At 37.8% G+C, this 18,898-nt stretch overlaps 1 protein-coding gene across 2 annotated transcripts in view; it reads right to left on the bottom strand.

Annotated features, from left to right (window-relative positions):
• Positions 1–18,898, bottom strand: part of PRKD1 (protein kinase D1) — a 303,790-nt gene that overhangs the window by 14,656 nt on the left and 270,236 nt on the right. For both annotated transcript variants that reach the window (XM_082737949.1, XM_082737950.1), the window contains 3 exons: positions 8,631–8,792; positions 7,975–8,073; positions 6,777–7,044 (listed from right to left, as the gene is read on the bottom strand). In XM_082737949.1, the coding sequence (XP_082594075.1) occupies positions 6,777–7,044; positions 7,975–8,073; positions 8,631–8,792 (529 nt within the window). The remainder of the gene's footprint in view (positions 1–6,776; positions 7,045–7,974; positions 8,074–8,630; positions 8,793–18,898) is intronic.

Raw genomic sequence — 18,898 nt, 5'->3', positions numbered from 1 at the left:
CTTCCTTTAAGGACAATGAATCATTTCATTTTGTCCTAGACCTTATTGTTCTCCTTCCCCCAAGTAATGAGATTATCCTAAAATTAATGTATTGGCCACGTTTGTAATTTAGAATAGTGGCTGGCACATACTATGAATATGTATATAATATATAGAGAGAATATTTATTCACAAGTATTAACTCTTAAGATTAAATTATACATTAAATCATATACAGGTAAATTTGTATAACTCAGTCCATTCACCCAGGCAGATTCTTACATGAACTCTGTGAAAGCTATGGCTCTTAGAGCTCTCTTCACCTCTTCTCTGTTCTCCTTCTCAGCATTGTAGATGTTTCATTATCTACATTCTTTTGCATAAGTATAATAATGTCTGACATGCTTGGTCTAAAGGTGATCTAAAATTTTAAACAAATAATATGTGGAATAATTTACATGTAACTATGATGAACTATAAAATTATAATGCCTCCCCCCATACCCCATAATATCAAATTTGCAAAACTCTGTCCATTCAAAGGAGAATTTTCATGTGTAAAAAGGATTCTCTTTTCCCATATTCTTTTAATTGCTCAAAATCATGGCACCTATGTTAGTTTCTTCTGTATTGTATATAACTTTATTACACAACTTTTTGTATTTCCTGGAGTTTATATGTTTTTTTTTTTTATTCTTCACAGAAGAAACTGGTCAAGAAGCTTTTTCTATTCTTAGCAATCTCATGACAATGTATATTGTACTACATTTAATATTTGGAAGAAATTACATGTCCTGATATTAAATATCTGATGAAGAAAATGTGAGTGCAGAAAGAGGTTGGGAATTAGGAATTTTATAGTTTACTTATATTTAAATCCTGGGAATTTATTTAAAAAATGTTTTAGAAAAAAAAATTTAGAACACTTTTCAGCTGTCAGATCTTTCAGAGGATCAGGGCTCTGGAGCAGCGTTTTTGAAAGTGTGATCCATGGACTTTTTACATTCTCAGGGCGGGATTGCTATTTATGGGGATGGAGACTGGGAATCTCCATTTTTAACTAGAAATTGTTGGCATGCCAAAGTTAAAAAATGCCTGCTATAGTCCTAGAGCTAGACTGCGACGGGTTATTTAAAATGAGCCATAATCAAGAAGGTTCTTTGGCAAAATTATTAGAAATCCCTTGCCTTGCCAATATTCCTGTGTTCTATTAGCTAGTTTTTCCAGTTCCCATTTCTAAGCTCTACACTCCTGTTACCTACTTCTTAAATCATAGACAGAGTCTTGTTTGTAATTTTCTAATGTTTTGGCGATGTCCATCCAAGATTTACCCTTATTTTCGTACCAAATGTGGTAAACATGGAGAATAGCCTGATCTATCTCTTGTTCTTTTGGAATTGCTAAAAATGCAATGAAAGGAAGGGCATATTGATGCATGATCAGGTAAGTCATCATTTTCCTTAGTTTCACCCAATTATCTAAAAAATGTTTAAGGGAAAATGGGCTGCTCTTTCCATAAGATAAATTTGCCTAATCAAGTAAATATTTTAAAATAGGTATATAAGTCCTTTCAAGGAACTGAGAAAGGTCATAGGATGAATGTGTTGAGGGCCAAACTGAACTTAGTATGTGATAAAGCTGATCACTGATGGGTAACTGGATGGGGAAACTGGATGGTGTCAAATACCCATCTAGTAGTCACAATGACGACATGAAACAAGATGAAACACACAACACTGGCTTCGAATGAACTGTAACATTCTCAAACTCCCATCTCATGATTACCAGAAGTCTTCTCTTATGTAATTAGTTGTAATCATGTGATTCATTCTGGAGTGTTTTATGTATACATGCATTCTTATTTAGCTGTATTTATAATGTGTTATTTGGTTAAATACATATAAATACCTATATATAACTGTAATTAAATATGTATTTAGTTACACATATAACTTTACGTAATTATATACAAGTGTGTGTGTATAGCTAAATACATATATATAGACAGATACACCTATCATGTAGAGTAGCTGGAAAACAGAAAGTGTTCATATATTTAAGGTACTCTAGCTATGTCAATCACTGGGCTAAGCACTTTCCAGTATGATTTCATTTAGTACTTAATAAAACCCAGTGAATTAGGAATTACTGTCACCATATTTCAGACAAGAAAACTGAGACCTAAGAGAGTAAGTAACTTGGATGGGGTCACCATTACTCTAAGTGGAAGAGCTCTCAACTCAGGTCATTATCACAACATGATCTTGTTTCCCTGTATTTTAAGACATTATTGAAAATTGTGTTGCTACTGTAGCTCTAAGCTACTGAAAGCATATTAAAAATTTAATGGGACAGCATGGCAAAATCCATTAGGATAATCAAGAGGCTGTAAATGTAGTAGATAAGAGCCTCTACCTTGGAGCTAGCTGACAGGATTTGCACCCTGGCCCCACTTAGGCAAGTCACTTAACCCTCTGTGTCTACAGCACTTCATCTTCCAAACAGAAACAATTATCGTATCTATTCAAAGGTTGGGGATGAGTAAATGAGTTCATATATATAGAGTGCTTGGCTATAATGCAAATGTTATAGAAGGGCTAGCTATTGTTATTTTTTTCTTTGAAAGTTTAATTTTATTATCTCCCCTTTACCTGTAACATTTGGTCAGTGAAATTTTCCTCAATTTTTTTTTCTCATTTTTCAAATCATACCTTGATTCACACAAAAAAATCTATTTTTATAATGGACATCTGTTAATGCTTTTGTGTTTGTTTTTAGCCTACTATCCTTTCCCTGCAGGAACTTACTCTCTCCAAACTGGAGAGGCTCTCCATCATCTATATGGCCAATCAAAGCCAGGTTCCTGCGGTGACAATGGGATTGTTCCCAGGGTATTACGGGATTTAAGCAGAGCCAATCAGTGCCCCTTTCAGAGACTCTATGGCTACTGAGAGATAATTACTCTTCCATTCTGAGATCATGTACAATGAGTAGCATGTAAAACCTGGGGCTGCTGGGGATCACTTGGCACCACATGAAGAGTCCACCTGAGAAGGAAGCCATCATAAAGTAAAGCAGAGATGATGAGAGATGGAGGAATAGGACACTTGAACTGCTGGCTCCAAAGAGATGAGATTCACCTTTTAGACTTCCCGGTTGTGTGAGTCAATAAATTATCTTCTGCTTAAGTTAGTTATAGGTTTCTATTATTTGCACACAAGAGTCCTGATTAATTAATTCACTGCTAAATTATTAGTGAGCACATCTCTAGAATGCTAGTACTTGGCTTATTATATTATCATAGCAAAAATAATGAATGAGTTTAAAATATTCTCTATAGTGTCCTAAACATCAAGCCATGAGAAATAAGCACCCTTTCATGTACAACAATGTATGATATAAAGAATGAAGGCAGTAACTTCAAGTCCAATTCCTACCACTGTGTGACTTTAGGCAAGGCACTTAACCTTTCTGGTTTCTGCCTATTACAGAAACGAGAACAAGTTACATATTGGAGGACTGTTGTGAGGTTCAAATGGCACAATGGTAAGTCTAGCACTCCAATATATATATTATATTATATCAGGTACAATTCTACACCAATAGAAAAAAAAATGCAGGATCCAGGAATTTTTTTCATCTGACACATCTATGTATGCTAAAAGACCTTACAACTTTCTTTTTTCTTTTACATTTTCACGCCAAGAAAAAAAAAATACAACTACCAATATGTCTGAAGAATACTTGGGAAACATGCACATCAGTTTGCATATAATTTCTTAAAATTATACAATCAATTCTTGGTTACCCGCCAGAGCAACTGCTTAGCTTAGTGTTCTAGCCTCCTCCTAACTCGAAGTCCTTGGTTCACCCCTCACCTGCCTTTGTAGATGCTTTTCCCATCCTTTATCTCATTCAGTCTCTGTTACAACCTCATTCTATAGGCAGGAATCATTATTCTGTGGTACAGTTAAGGAATAGAAGCTCGAAGAAGGTTAACTGACGGCTAATTAGAACGGCAGGCAGCATGATAACTTGAACTGTTGGACTGTTGCTCCTTACCTTTGATTTTAGAGCCCCTGAAGCGCTTTATTTCCTTGTATACGGATTGTTAAGGGTTCTTGGTGTGGTTTTAAAGTATACTGAGACTAAAAATTCACTAAGATCAGTTGTGACCATCCTTTGCCAATACTAGTTTGTTTGTGTATTTCTCAGATCCCATGTGCTTGAAATTATGTTGTACCAGCCCATTATTACTTTTCATGAGAGAATGGTTTGTTCTCCACCAGACAGTGGGACAGACTCCAGGCCAGTAACTACTTCTATAACATCTCAGCTGTATTAAGGCATCTTTAACTGACTTTTTTATATTCAACTATTAGTTCTGTTCATACACCAGCAGCTAGGTAACTCATTTGCCATCTAGAGCCTCAATTAGCAAGTAGTACAACTCTTGTGCCTCAAAGGCAAGGATGAGTCAGAAGAAGATACTGAGGAGAAATGCCAGTTAATTCCCAAACTAACTTGAGTGGTTTAGAAAAGTGAGGTTCTACCTGAGCTGGAATCCACATCACTTTGTCTCAGTGGTAGGAAATTTTTGGCATATAGAAATATGTACAGCAAGTAAAATATGCACTTCCTGGTCAAATATAAATGTCTTTTAAATTGCCCATGTAATTGTCTTTCTGAAATGCTACATCTCTTTCTTTGCAAATTTTCGTGACTTGCCTAAATTCCATCTCCTCTGAAAATACTAGTGTGACTAGTCAAAGCCACAGTGATTCTTCTTCCTTTGACTTGACATCTTTCCATTCAACTTTAAGTTCCTTGAAGAATATTTTATGTTTTGTCCTTTGGAGATATATAGATATATCTATATCTATAGATATATATGTGGTTTCCCAACAGCAGTTCATTGAGGCATTAATATTTAGGTCTCTGGTATCTACTATCAGTGATAATTAAACATTCACAATCTGTAGCTGTGAATGTTTAATTCAGCTAGGCCAGCGCATTTCCATGGTACCAGAGAGGGAACGTCATTTACTTCACTACTCCAAGAAAAAGATTTTAAAATGTGGAGGCTCTTTTCCTAATGTCCTCCGATTCCTGCATAACAGGAAAATGTTGACTGGTTTCAGAGGTATTCCAGATTTGTACTGTGGTAACAATGTCAAGTCATTTGACTGGATTTCTGGATTGCAGGTATCAAGCATAATGGTCAACCATATTTAAAGGTAGTGTTTCCTAACAAGGATACTTGTCACAAGATTTATGTGATAATCCCACCTTTCTGCCTTCTAGAAAGGAAACATAATGATACTTTGCTTTTTGCCTCTGTTAAATTACCCTAAATATTTCATTAGTGCTTTGGCTACATGATAGTTCTTTTGTAGGTCACAGATTCCTTTAAGATATATTCATCCAGCTATAATTTGCAACTAATTAGAGGATGTCAAAGGGTTATTGCTAATAGTAACTCAAAGTCCTGATAATGTATAGCTCTTGCCTTTTAATACCAACCATAGCCTCAGAACGTAATTACCTCAGGCAGTTTACATACACTCTTTTCCGATTCCTACATCACCACACTCAGTAACAGGTGTCAAACAGATGTTTATCTATGACTGTATTTGCCTTTTTAAGTGATGAAAAATCTGAATGAACTTAGAACTAGATGTGGCCTGAAAACTAAAGAAGGACCAGTCATTAAACCATGGTTAAAGGATGTACGCACAGATTGTCTGGGTATGAATTCTGGATCTGCCACTTATTAGCTTTGTCATTTTGGCCTGTGGTGTCCCTTCTCTTGCCTCAGTGTTCTTACCTGAATTACAGGTATAATAGTAAAACTTATCTTATGGGGTTGTTGTGAGAATTAAATAAATTAAATAAATACTTAAATAAAGTATGTTCATCGGGAATTCTATTCCAAAGTGCTGAATATGCCATTTTCTCTGCCTTGATTGCCCCTGCCACTTTTAAAACTCTCTTGCGGGACACCTGGGTGGCTCAGTTGGTTAAGCTGCTGCCTTCAGCTCAGGCCATGATCTCAGGGTCCTGGGATTGAGTCCCACATCAGGCTCCTTGTCCTGAAAGGAGCCTGCTTCTCTCTCTGCCTCTGCCTACCACTCTGCCTGCTTATGTGTGCTCTTTCTCTCTCTGACAAAAAAATAAAAACAAACAAACAAACTCTCTCTCTTTAAGAAGGAAAGATTTTTTAAGAATTTAACTTAAAATAATGCAACATTGCCAAGGCAATCTAACCTAAATAAATAAATCAGAGATACACATAGTAATTATATATGTAAGGATCAAAAAGGAACAACCTAAAAATAGAATACCAGGGAAATGGCTAAAGAATGTCACATGAAGGAAATCAGCACACAAAGAACTGGCCTACTAATATATAATATGATAATTAAAATATCACTATCAAAGTTCTTGTGTCCTTAAGAGATTTAAGTGCTTAATACAGAAACAAGTATATGGTTAGTAAAGATTACTCCTAATAGAGATTAGCCATTTCCATTACACCAATGTTTATAAGTTCTAAGGCAATATGCCAAAATATTTTGTTTTTTTGTTTCATTTACCTCTTAATATGTATCACTCAATTTGTCTATAAATTATGTACACTTCATCAGAAGATGTTATTGGTCTCCATTTGCTTTACTCCTTCCCAATCCACCTTAATTTATGCCTCTGCTCCACATTTAACAATTTAGTAATTCACAACTGAATTAATAGTGTAACACTGAAGCATTAAACCACTATCATTTATGAATGGCAGATTACCTTCGTGAGAGATTTCCTTCCAGGGATTTGGTGGATACATGAAAGCTGCGTTCTGAATTTGGTCGTGTATGTCTTCATCTTCATTAAAAGGGAACGTGCCACTTAGGCTTACATAGATGATGACTCCAACAGACCACATGTCTAGAGAGCGGTTATAGCCTTTGTTCCTCAGAACCTCAGGAGCCAGGTAAGCTGGGGTCCCCACCACTGACCTCCGGAAAGACTTTTCTCCAATGATCCGGGCAAAACCGAAGTCACAAAGTTTCACCTGTTGGTAATAATGGTTTACAGAAATGGTAAAGTCAGAGATTGTGTGTCTATGTGTGTCTTAGCCCAGGTCTACCAAAGACAATTAGAATACTTTGCATATCCTTATAGACTTCTCATGCATGACAGAAGTAGTAGCTACTTTCCATTTTATATACTTGAAGACAGTGGCTGAAGTACTGCTACAAAAGTATATTTTCATTCATAAAAAAAAAATCACCTAAACATTCACCCTTCCTTCCCCACCAAAACCAAGAGATAAATGTGAAAATATGTATACTCAGAAGTGGGTAATACTCTTTTACCAAGCAGAAAAACATCACACAAATCTGGAAGTGACAGATTGAACACAAGGGCTTATTATAAATAAAGGTTAAAGGATCAGCCCAGGGACCCGTCGTCATGTTACCTACAATAATCCTCAAACTCAGGTCTGCATGGGAACCTAGACACGACCTGAAGATGTCAGGGAAGCAAGGTGGATAGTCGCCTTAGGTCATGTCAGATAGAAGATTCCCTGGGGAGATGTGCAGTAGTTTTCTATCCTCTGAGATGAGGAAAACCAGAAAGAAATGTTTGCCCTTGTCCCTCAGAACAACGCTGAACTTAAATAAGTCCCTGGAAAGTGTTCTCCACCCTCTCTGGCCCCAGCTTTCAGCACGGGCCTGGGGTTGCCCCTGCTGCAGGCTGTGCCTACACTGGCCGCTGAATGAGCACAAGGAGAAGGCTCATTGTTGCACTTGGGGAGGCTGAACCGAGAAGCCAGAGTAACAGAGCCGTAGTCCCCAAGATCTAAGAAGGAAGCAAGGGGAATGAAAACGAACAGGTAAAACGTGAAACAAATAAAGCTTTTGAGAAAAAAAATATCGCAGGGGAGCCAGTACTGGTGCTGCCGTCAGCTGGCTTTGCTGAGAGAGGCTTTCAGACTTGCCTGGGGGAAAGGATCTGCCGATGCCAGCAACACGTTTTCTGGTTTGAGGTCACAGTGAACGATATTTTTAAAGTGAAGATGCCGCAGAGCCACAAGTATCTAGAGAGAAGAAAATCATCAAGATAATCTTATTTTGGTCTATGAGTTTATTTCAAAATGTTTTTTACTAGGACATAAATTGGAGGGGCCACGAGAAAACCCACAGTGAACAGTTAAGCCTCTGTATACGCAAGACACGGAAATGAGCTAAATTCACATGGCAGGTTTCTAAGGAAACGTCAGTGGAAAGAGTGGCCTATTATGGTATTGATACAGCAACCAAGACAGGTGTAGATAACAGATGGCAGGACTAGCTTCCAGGGGCATCCATTCTTGAATCATTTCAAAGAACCAGGACTCAGCCACTGTGCAACTGAAAGTTTCATGAGTAGTTTTAATACAAGGGCCTGCACACGCATGACTCCCTTGGTACGCTGGATTCTGGAGACCACAGATAAAAATAAAATAATACAATAAACCCCCCGCCACCTTTCTGAGTGTAAGTCAGACTTGGGACTCAGGGACTAAACAAGGCTAGGAAGCTGCAGTAAAACAGTGGTAACATTTGATATTGAATATTATCTTTTTTTTTTTCCTGCCTCTAATTGATTTCTTACCTGAGTAATTAAAAACTTCGTTATGTGCTCTGGCAACCTGCCCTTTTCACTTGACAAGATCATCTCCAACATGTCTCCATGGAGTTTTTCCATAACAACAAACACTCTTTCAGGCGTCTCAAACATACACTCCAAATTTACAACACCAGGGTGATGAAGGTTCTATTAAAGATAAATAAAGCACTTGAAGAAAATGAGTTTTTTGATACTGTTTGGCAAGCTCACTGATTATATAAAACTGTTCAAGCTTAAAGCTATGGAGAAACCCACACTTTGGATTCTTAACATTTCTGAATTCCACATGTGCTGCCTTATATTTTTGAAATTCTAATGTCTCCAAAAAATATATCTTTACTTTCTATGCAGAGTGAAATTATTTTTTTCTACGCTGAAAAACCTAAGTTCCAGCACAGTGAATTGCTAATTAGGTTTTAATTAGAATGCCATATTGAGAAATCCGAATTTCGCAGGATCATCTCCAATATTAAGCACACCACCCTAAATAAGCATACCAGGCCATCTCTACACCCTTGATAGAAAGTTAACGTCGACAAGATGAAATCTGTACTTGCAGCACATCTGACGGCACTGAAGAAGCACATTAGTCATAAACCTTTCGGAACCGCTCTATCAGTGCTCTAACACAGAGTGAAGACTGCCAGGAAAACCGTGAAAAAAAAAAAAATTATTGAGCTCACATTCTGTTTGGTACCCCGGGCTACGTGGTCGTCCTGTGTGGTTCTCAAGCACTCAATAAATATTTCCACAATAAAGCAATGGCTCATGAGAGGTTGCATTTGGCTTGACATGTTAATTGTCACATATATCAAGTAAAATTACTCTTAACATTAGATGGACCCTTAGGAGGATGCTTCAGTCTGAATGTGGCTGTGGGGTCATCAACAAAGCCTTCGATCATCTGACCTTTATCTTATTTTTCTTCTGGGCACAACAACAACAACAAAATCCTAACATTAAAAGAACTCTTATACATTCCACTTACATTTCAATGAGAAACAAAAAGAAAAAAAATCATCGTGAACATAAACTACCTGAAGAAAAAAATCAGGGACTCACTGAAATGCATGAACAGCTGAACAGAGAAAAAAATAAATAAATGATTTTAGAAAAAAAAAAAAAAATTCTCCATCAGGGATAAAAGTACATGTAAAATGAAATTCTCACAAACTTCTCGAAACCGCAGACAGCTTGCTATTTAGACCTCACAGATGGATACTGGCTGGTGAGCAGCAGAAGGGACCACAGGTGAGTCTGTACCATTGCTGTCCTCCTTCTGCCCATGGGCAAGGAGAGCCTGGCGTGAACTGGATACGGAGGCTGGCAGAAGCTCCCATGTTGACAACCCGTTTGTCAGGATGCCCTGCCCCTACTTGGGCCGTGTTGATCTCTACCTCATACATCTGATGGGTCTTTTGGATTTTGGTGCCTTGGTGCCCAATTCTGTCACCATGAATGTGGTCAGGGAATAACAAGTTTCTGAATGTGGTCTGAGCTGATGTCTACCCCTCTACCCCAAAGCCTTTCACCTCCAGAGGGCTGGAGTCACTGTCCTTGAAACTGTCACACTGTTAACTCGTCAAAACTGGCTACTTCGGGATAGACTAGCCCTCCAGAGTCAGAGCTGAAGCACATGGGTGGGAGGGGGAGGATGAGATGACCAAAACTGCTACTTTATTTGTCCTGACTGATTACAAATAAGACTGGACAGCTGCTGGGGCTTTGGCCAGCATGGGGGTGCCAGATCGTTAAGTGGGAGATGCTAACAAATGACTCCATGGATGCATTTGATATGCATTATGGAAGACCAACGATAGCACTGCTCGTACCTGAACCCATGCCCAGGCTGTCACATGGTCTTGAATCCACTTCCTGGATCCAAAGAAGCCACACCAGGTAGAAAGATCATCAGCCTCTGGGGTATCTGGGCATTTTAGCTATCCTCTTTTAAATCAATGATGTCAGTAAAGGGTCTAAGAATGACATGAGAGGGGTGCCTAGGTGGCTCAGTTGTTAAGCATATGCCTTTGGCTCAGGTCATGATCCCAGGGTCCTAGGATCTATCCCCGCATCAGGTTCCCTGCTCAGCGGGAAGCCTGCTTCTCCCTCTCCCACTCCCCTTGCTTGTGTTCCCTCTCTTGCTGTGTTTCTCTCTCAAATAAATAAATAGAATCTTTAAAAAAAAAAAAAAGAGTGACATGAGAGTCCTGCCTGGGTTATTTTTCTCCTGGGGCAAGTCCACTATGAAATGTGCTAAGTGTACCTTCCTCTGTGAATATCTTCTGAACTGCTTCTTTTTAAAATTTATTCTAACTTTAAGCATTTAAGCAGTATTCTGAAGAGTTTGGCTTTCTTTCTTTCTTTCGTTCTTTTTTAAAAAAGATTGTATTTATTCATTTGAGAGAGAGAGACAGAGAGAGCACAAGCAAGGGGAGTGGCAGGCAGAGGGAGAGGGAGAAGCAGACTTCCCACTGAGCAGGGAGCCCGATCAAGGCCCAGTCCCAGGACCTGAAGATCATGACCTGAGCCGAAGGCTTTGCTTAACCCACTGAGCCACCCATGCATCTCTGAGTTTTGCTTTTTTTTTTTTTAAATTTAAGATTTTATTTATTTATTTGACAGACAAATCACAAGGAAGCAGAGAGGCAGGCAGAGAGAGAGATGGGGAAGCAGGCTCCCTGCTGAGCAGAGAGCCCGATGTGGGGCTCGATCTCAGGACCCTGAGATCATGACCTGGGCTGAAGGCAGAGGCATTAACCCACTGAGACAGCCATGCATCTCTGAGTTTTGCTTTCTTAAATGACCAAGGCCTTGTTGACTGAGTGAGGAGCAGGAAAAATGATTAGGAAAGCAAGAGACCGATAGAAGATAGCAAGGCAAGGGATCTCCCGTGTAGACCCAGGAAAACTGGAGTGTGAAGAAGATCAATGTAAAGGGGCTCAGGAAGGACAGGGGAGAAGGGGAGTCAGGAAATGGCCAGGAAGCTCTCCTACCTAAATTATCCAAATATAAACGCAAGGTGGTTTCTCATGTGCTTCTTCTACTTGCATTCCTCTAAGTAAGTGAGGTCTTAAAAATACTAACGTTCTATGTCAGTATTTCTTTTTTCCTTTTCTCTATTCTACAACATGATTTAAGGAGCCCCTATATAGAGGTGAGGACTTAAATGGGCTTATCTCTTTGATGTATTCCCAGAACGTTTTAGGCCAAAAGTATGGAACAGACTAAGGAGATTGTTCACTGTCAACTATCTTGTTAAGTTTACTTATCTATAAACTCTGAAGGACTCTGAAACGTCCCCTACTAACATCTTTATGAAAGGGATAAGGGGAAATTTTGTTATTTTTAATAAAGGACTTTATAGTTAGGTATGTAGATTGATAAAAAATTCAGTAACATGGGTGCCTGGGTGGCTCAGTGGGTTAAAGCCTCTGTTTTCGACTGAGGTCATGATCCCAGCGTCCTGGGATCAAGCCCCGCATCGGGCTCTCTGCTCGGCAGGAAGCCTGCTTTCCTTCCTCTCTCTCTCTCTGCCTACTTGTGATCTCTGTCAAAAAAAAAAAAAAAAATTAAAAAAAATTCTGTAACACTGAACTAAAAGTCATGTATACACAACTGGTAGAGATGTTTCAGAAAAGTTTAGACTAATACGTTTGCTGCACTTGGCCCTTGCTCTTTTATAAAAACCTTTATGCTTTATGGGTTGACTAAAGAGAAGATTGAGTGGTAGTTGAAAAATCTTTCCAAGAGGAAAGATTTTTTTTCCCCCTGCAGAGCTGATATATAACAAGTTGACATTTTTAAAGATTATCATGTGTAGCTGAGACAAGGCATCATAGATGCTCACTCATAAGCTATATTTTCTGCATTGAACCAAATGACCAAACTTGTTTTTGTATTTGGCAGTAACAAAAGAAAAGAGAATAGAAAGAATCATGCCTTATTTATCCACATCCTCCATACTATACTGATGAATACTTCTCCACTCTAGAGAAGATAATATTTGGAGATTGGAAATTAAAAAAAAAATTCAAGGCATTATATTCTATTACAATTCATATCACCTTTTTAATTCCTTAAGGGTAACTCTGAGGTAAGCTTCAACCCAAGTAGTCCATGTCACTTGTTCACAATTTTACTCTTCTATATAAAATATGAAATAGCTTCTCAATTTTTCCTACTAATGTCCAAAGTAACTGAATTAACTTAAAAGTGTCTTGATGACCAAAACACTATGGCAGACTGGTGTTCAGAAAGAATTGTGCTAACTTCTCAGGCCTACCTCAGGAATTCAGATAATAAATTTCATGGCAGAATAATCTACTACTGGACTCTCTGGCCATCTGTTTGTTGCATTTAAGTAACTTAATTTTCAGGAAATGAAACATTTGGTCAAGTACAGGAAAGAATAGTGTCCATTCACACTTAACAGATTGATGACATATCCATGGGGTGAATATAAATTATTCCGAAGTCTGGAGGAAATACCATTTGGAGATCAAGACAAAAATTTTCCTGATTCAACCTGCCTAGAAAATTCTTATGTAATCAATGGAAATTCATCACTAAAAGCAAAAGTTTTTAAAGAAGTTACGATATTTTATCTTAAAAAAAAGAAGGATTTAACTAACTAACATTTTTAGTGTATGCATACATTCTATTCTATATTTTTTTGGATTCATGTTAAGCAATATTTCATTAGCACTTATATTATTTAATTCTAATAGTGTTGCTTTATTTTAATATTCAACTCTGAAGTTGAGTATTCATTCCAAATATTTAGCTGTGATAAGTTAAAGGTATCATGTTTTCCCCTTCTTTATCCTGCCTTCAGGATTATTATATTCAAACATATGAGAGGGAGGAAAGGGGAGAATTAGAATCAACTTATCTTTTTAACAAGTTATTTAGGAGTAATACAGCCTTAATATGGGGACTTCTGCCTACTTTCCTATCAAACATCTGAATGATTTAGTTCATAATGAGACAGAGAGATATAATCGGTGTAATCAGTGATGAGTACAAGGTCTAAATTATAAATGGCATGCCAAACAGAAGGAAGCATGTGCTATTACACAGTGGTATTGGTGGGGACGTGAGGTGCCTTTCTCAGAAGTAAAGCACTATGGCAATGGCTTTGTTAATCCTCATTACTGCCCGTTTGCCAGGGTTGAGAGAAGAACACACTTTCTTATCCATTTTCCAATCGCATTCTTTTTCAATCCAAACTTCATTTAAGGCCCCTTGAAATCACCATGTTTTGATGTCTTATAAAGGGGAAATAGCATATAATTCCCAGAGAGATGCTATAAACGTGAATGTAGAAAGCGGATGATTATAAACCTAGTAAACAAAATGGTAAGGGAAGCTCAGCTCTCTCCCCTAAATTCCAGAATCTTTTATCCAAGTGTCTTGTAGGTTTGTTCATGTAAATGAATGATGCCAACAATGGGATCAGTGTCTTTCCATCCAAACTTACTCTTCTGGTGTTTCCTCTCTTGGTAAATGGCCTGCTATCTAGGTCAGAAACCTGAGTCACAGGGTGCCTGGTGGGTGCCGGGGTGGCTCAGTGGGTTAAAGCCTCTGCCTTCAGCTCAGGTCATGATCCCGGAATCCTGGGATGGAGCCCCACATCAGGCTCTCTGCTCAGCTGAGAGCTTGCTTCCCTTCCTCTCTCTCTGCCTGCTTGTCTACCTACTTGTGATCTCCGTCTGTCAAATAAATAAATAAAAATTTTAAAATAAAATAAAATGCTGTAGGTTAAAAGAAAGAAAGAAAGAAAGAAAGAAACCTGAGTCACCCTAAACATTCCCTTTCCTCTCATTTCTAACAACCACCTGGTCTCTGAAAGTTTCAGAGTTCATCCCCTAATGACTAATATAAGAGATGCCACCACTGGTGTGAGTTGAAAAATGATTTTCTGAAGTCTCAAGGGAATGACAAAGACATTCACTCCTTCAAAATATACAAATTTTGGTCACTGCTCAGGTAAAGACCTCAGCATCTTTGGTAGGAAGAAACCCATAATTTTCCTGCTACTTGGGTGACTTGTATTTATTTTATATCTAATTTTCAATAAGGAGATATTCATAGTTTCAGCTAATTCTCAAAGGCCACTAGGCAAGAGTCATCAGCAAGAGAGAAGCAAAGGAGCAGCAGCTGAAGGCCACCATCACGACGTTCCTTTTAAATTATCCCTTTTCCTCCATGCCAACCTCTACTCCCTCTGGATACATGAGTTATGAAAACCAAATTTCTTAGGATTTCATTACTGTCCTGAGGATGAGAAATAATGCAATTAAAATTATTTTAAGATAATAATAAAATTATTTTAATTTAATAATGCAATTAAAATTATTTTCAGATAATAAGGGTCACTGCACTTCCGCCTTCTTGTTGTAGTGAAGACTTTTGGACTCCCTTCTCTTTCTCCATTTTTGCTTTAGCCAGGAGCAGGCATGACTACAAGGAAAGTCTCAAGGTGTGGAACATAATTTTAGGAGTATGGTCCTTGGAGACAGACTGCCAGAGTGTATTGGAGCTCTGCATTTCCCAGCTTTTGACTTCCATTTCTTTGTATGTAAAATGGCATAAGAATAATGTGCCTAAATCGGAAATGTGACTAGGACTTAATTATTTAATGTGTATAAAATACTTGAAATGATGCCTGGTACATAGTAAAAGTTAACTGATATTATTATTAGGCAGATTTTCGGTGATTTTAAAAAGATCTGGATCACATTTTTCTCTCTAGTTTGGTACCTGAGAGTTTACAGTAAGTGGCAGCAAAGAAGTTTTCCTTTTGCTTTTCATCTAACAGAGGCTAAGGGTAAGTGTGAACTGCCACAAACTTGCACCTTCTAGTGTATCCACCACCATCCTTCCCCTCACTGTGATCTTAGACATCAGTGATGGCAGAGATGCATCTGCTCTGAGGTCAACGAACTGAGGGCTGTGTCACCCTAGGTGAAGGCCCTCCTGGCCTCAGGTGAGAATGAGATCACCTGGTTGTTGTGTGTAAATGTGTGCCCATTTCATGCTCAGCTGGCAGAAGGTCTACAGTTTAAATGAGCTCCTACCGTAAGTAGTTATCTTTTAGCATTTTTTGCAAACTTCATCTGCAAACTTTTGCAAAGGTACATTCATAATAACCTAGAACAAAATAAAACTAACATGTCAGAGGAATAAATGCACACAATATTACTTCAGCCACAAGACCTGATAGAACAATCCATCCTCCTGTATACAGATGTCACTGGCTGACATTTAGATCAATGGGGCCACAATCAACGTAACCCACTGGATTCTCGGAACTCAGAGACCTTCATACAAGTTTTGGTAAGAGTTGTCTGTCGGCTCATACCATCCATCACAACTGGAACGTAATTTGCTTTAGTTGTAGCAGTAGTTAGCACAGATTAATGCCAGTTTCATATAGTAAAATTTTGTGAGAAAAACCGTAAGTTGAAGCCTCTTCATTAACTGCTAAAAACAAGAGATACGCCTGTATCATGCCTGGTTCTCAAAACAGTCAACTTGCAGGTGGCTAGCTTGTAACGAACAGTTGACAACAACATCTTAAAGAGCTTTAAGTCTTAGGGATTCCATTAAGTAACACTGGCCCAAGAAATAAAAAGAAAAGAAAAAGAAAAAGGACCAATTCAATATTTGCACAGCAAGAAAATCAGCTGAGGTCTGATGCATGATTTTGTATTCATGTATACCCATAAGCCTATCCACACATCTCTGAGTCATTCTTCTCTTTATCAAATCTGGAAAAGCTTCAGTCTAGCTTTGGATTCCAGGGTTGCTGCAAACACATGATAAATATAATGAGTCTTCTCCTTTCCCTATAATCGAAGCAGCTAAGGGCGGGGGACGGGGACTGGGAGGGAGTATATATAAAACAATACTTAAAAAAAAAAAAACCAAAAACCCTTCTGTCATCTTCTCTTATACTGTTTCAAGCTTTTTTTGACTTCTTATCAGGTAGCAATAGTACAAAGATACGTGATATTTTCCATCCATCACCAAGAATCCTTCAAATTAGAGGTACATGGAAGATTTTAAAAAAACCAAAAAACAAAAAAAAATACAACCAAATCTAGATGTTCTAAGTCTGTCTTCTGGACTGATACACTGAGGTTCCACTGAAATTAATGTTTATATGTGGGTGAATTTGATACTGTAATTTTGGGGGGAGAAAGAGTGATTTCTATCAGGAAAACTTGGGACAGGCCGTCAGTAGACAGAATCTTGTCCGTATTCTGGAGCCTACCCCTTGATCCCTAACTAAGTCCAGAATTTCAAGTTGACTAGGTAAAAAAGTGTTGATATTTGAGAGCCAACAACAAAGAATTCAAAGACAGAAAATCAACGACTGATCAATACCTTCAAAAAAAATCAGTGTTAGTAACATTTCACCCATAAAATATGGCCCCCCCTTCTTCCATGCTATTACTCAGTTTGTGTTTTGGAGAAAGGCAAGATTTAAAGTATGGTTGTTAAAATAGAAAAATTGGAATTTGTAAATCTAGATGTGCTTATTGTATATAAAAGCTGAAAAACAGCTCAAATATCTCAAATATCTGGATTTTTTTTCCCAATCTGCTATCAAATGCATAGCAATGGAGACACATCTGGAATACTTTTTTTATTTCCTGTTAATCTATCTGGCTAGAGACATGAATGCATAAATCCCATCTAGTCTTGGTGTTAGATTTAAAGTGTAATTTTTAACAAATCATATCTCTGTAGCCCAGCTTCTATATTTAGATGCCAGCACTCCAGAAAGTATAACATTCTATTATGCCGTTAAATGATCTGTGCAGATACATAATCCTTCTGATGTCTTATATATCAGATAATGGGAAGTGGAGCGAGTATATAGGGTCTACTGGACAGGAATAGAAGATAGACCTTATGTGCAAAAAGGTCAGTTGGTGATATTTCACATTTGTGTAAGCATTCTAAGGCAAAATGTGTTTAATTGGCATATTCTCAAAATTAAATAGGTTCCTAATTATGGGGCTTTTATAAGTGAAAAGACTGTATTCACCTTCAAGACATGGATATCATAGATAGCATTTTCTAAACTGTCTAATGAGGGAAACTTGACTCCCATCCCCTTCCATGAAGAAACTCAAAAGACTAGTGTTCTTCCAAAAATATCATGGGAAACACTGATTTAAAAAACACTTTATATATTATTTAATTTAGTTAGTTCTCCAAAGCATTCTTGCAAACCAAGTACAGCAAGTCAGATGAACACCAGCTCCTAATTAAGGAAAGCAAAGTTTAAAATGATTCCACCCCCACCCCCCAAAAGGGAATAGTTTTTACTTGGAACCTGGCTTTCTGACACTAAGTTTTCACCACAACTAACTTCTTACTGAACAGAATATCTATTTGGAAAAATTTCTAAGTTCCTTTTCCTTTTCCTATAATAGATGTTTGTTTCTTTTTTGCCTCTATTTTAGATACGTAAAAACCTAATCATTGGGCTTCATTTTTTGGAACATGCAGAAGATAACAAGATTACCTTAGAGCTGCAAAACATGTCTTATTTGAAGAAACAATTTCATGAAAATTCTTCATGCAATAAAATACAAGGAAATATTTGAAGAAATATAATAAACAAACATATTAAATGAATTGACAGAAGTATAAACTAACCTTTCCCTACACACTTAAAGAAAAAATCAAATTTTGCAAATTGTTCTCTAGGGAAAGAAAAATTGGCTCCTTCATGATTTTTCTGAAAAAAAAAAAAAAATCACCAGTTTGCAAAATTTTCATTTTCCCACTCACACTTAGCAATATTATTCTCTGCTTTTCTATCATGATCATTTCTTCTCCACCTCCTGATCATCTTTCTAGACTAAGAGAACAAAGCTATTTACTTATAAGATATATATTTCTGGGGCACCTGGGTGGCTCAGTTGGTTAAGTGGCTGCCTTCGGCTCAGGTCATGGTGCCAGGGTCCTGGGATTGAGCTCCGCATCAGGCTCCCTGCTTAGCGGAGAACCTGCTTCTCTCTCTCCCTCTGCCCGCTGTTCTGCTTACTTGTGCTCTCTCTCTATCCCTCTGTCAAATAAATAAATAAAATCTTAAAAAGATATATATATATATATATTTCATCTTGCTCAATGAAGACAAATTGCCATGTTTTTAGACAAATGATAAGGAATTGTTTATTATCTTATTGGCATGCTCTGCAATTCTGTATTCCCTGGGCTTCTTCAAGGTG

The sequence above is a fragment of the Mustela nivalis genome, assembly GCF_964662115.1.
Source record: "Mustela nivalis genome assembly, chromosome: 6".
Lineage (NCBI taxonomy): Eukaryota > Metazoa > Chordata > Mammalia > Carnivora > Mustelidae > Mustela > Mustela nivalis.
This window is presented reverse-complemented; position numbering and strand designations above follow the sequence as displayed.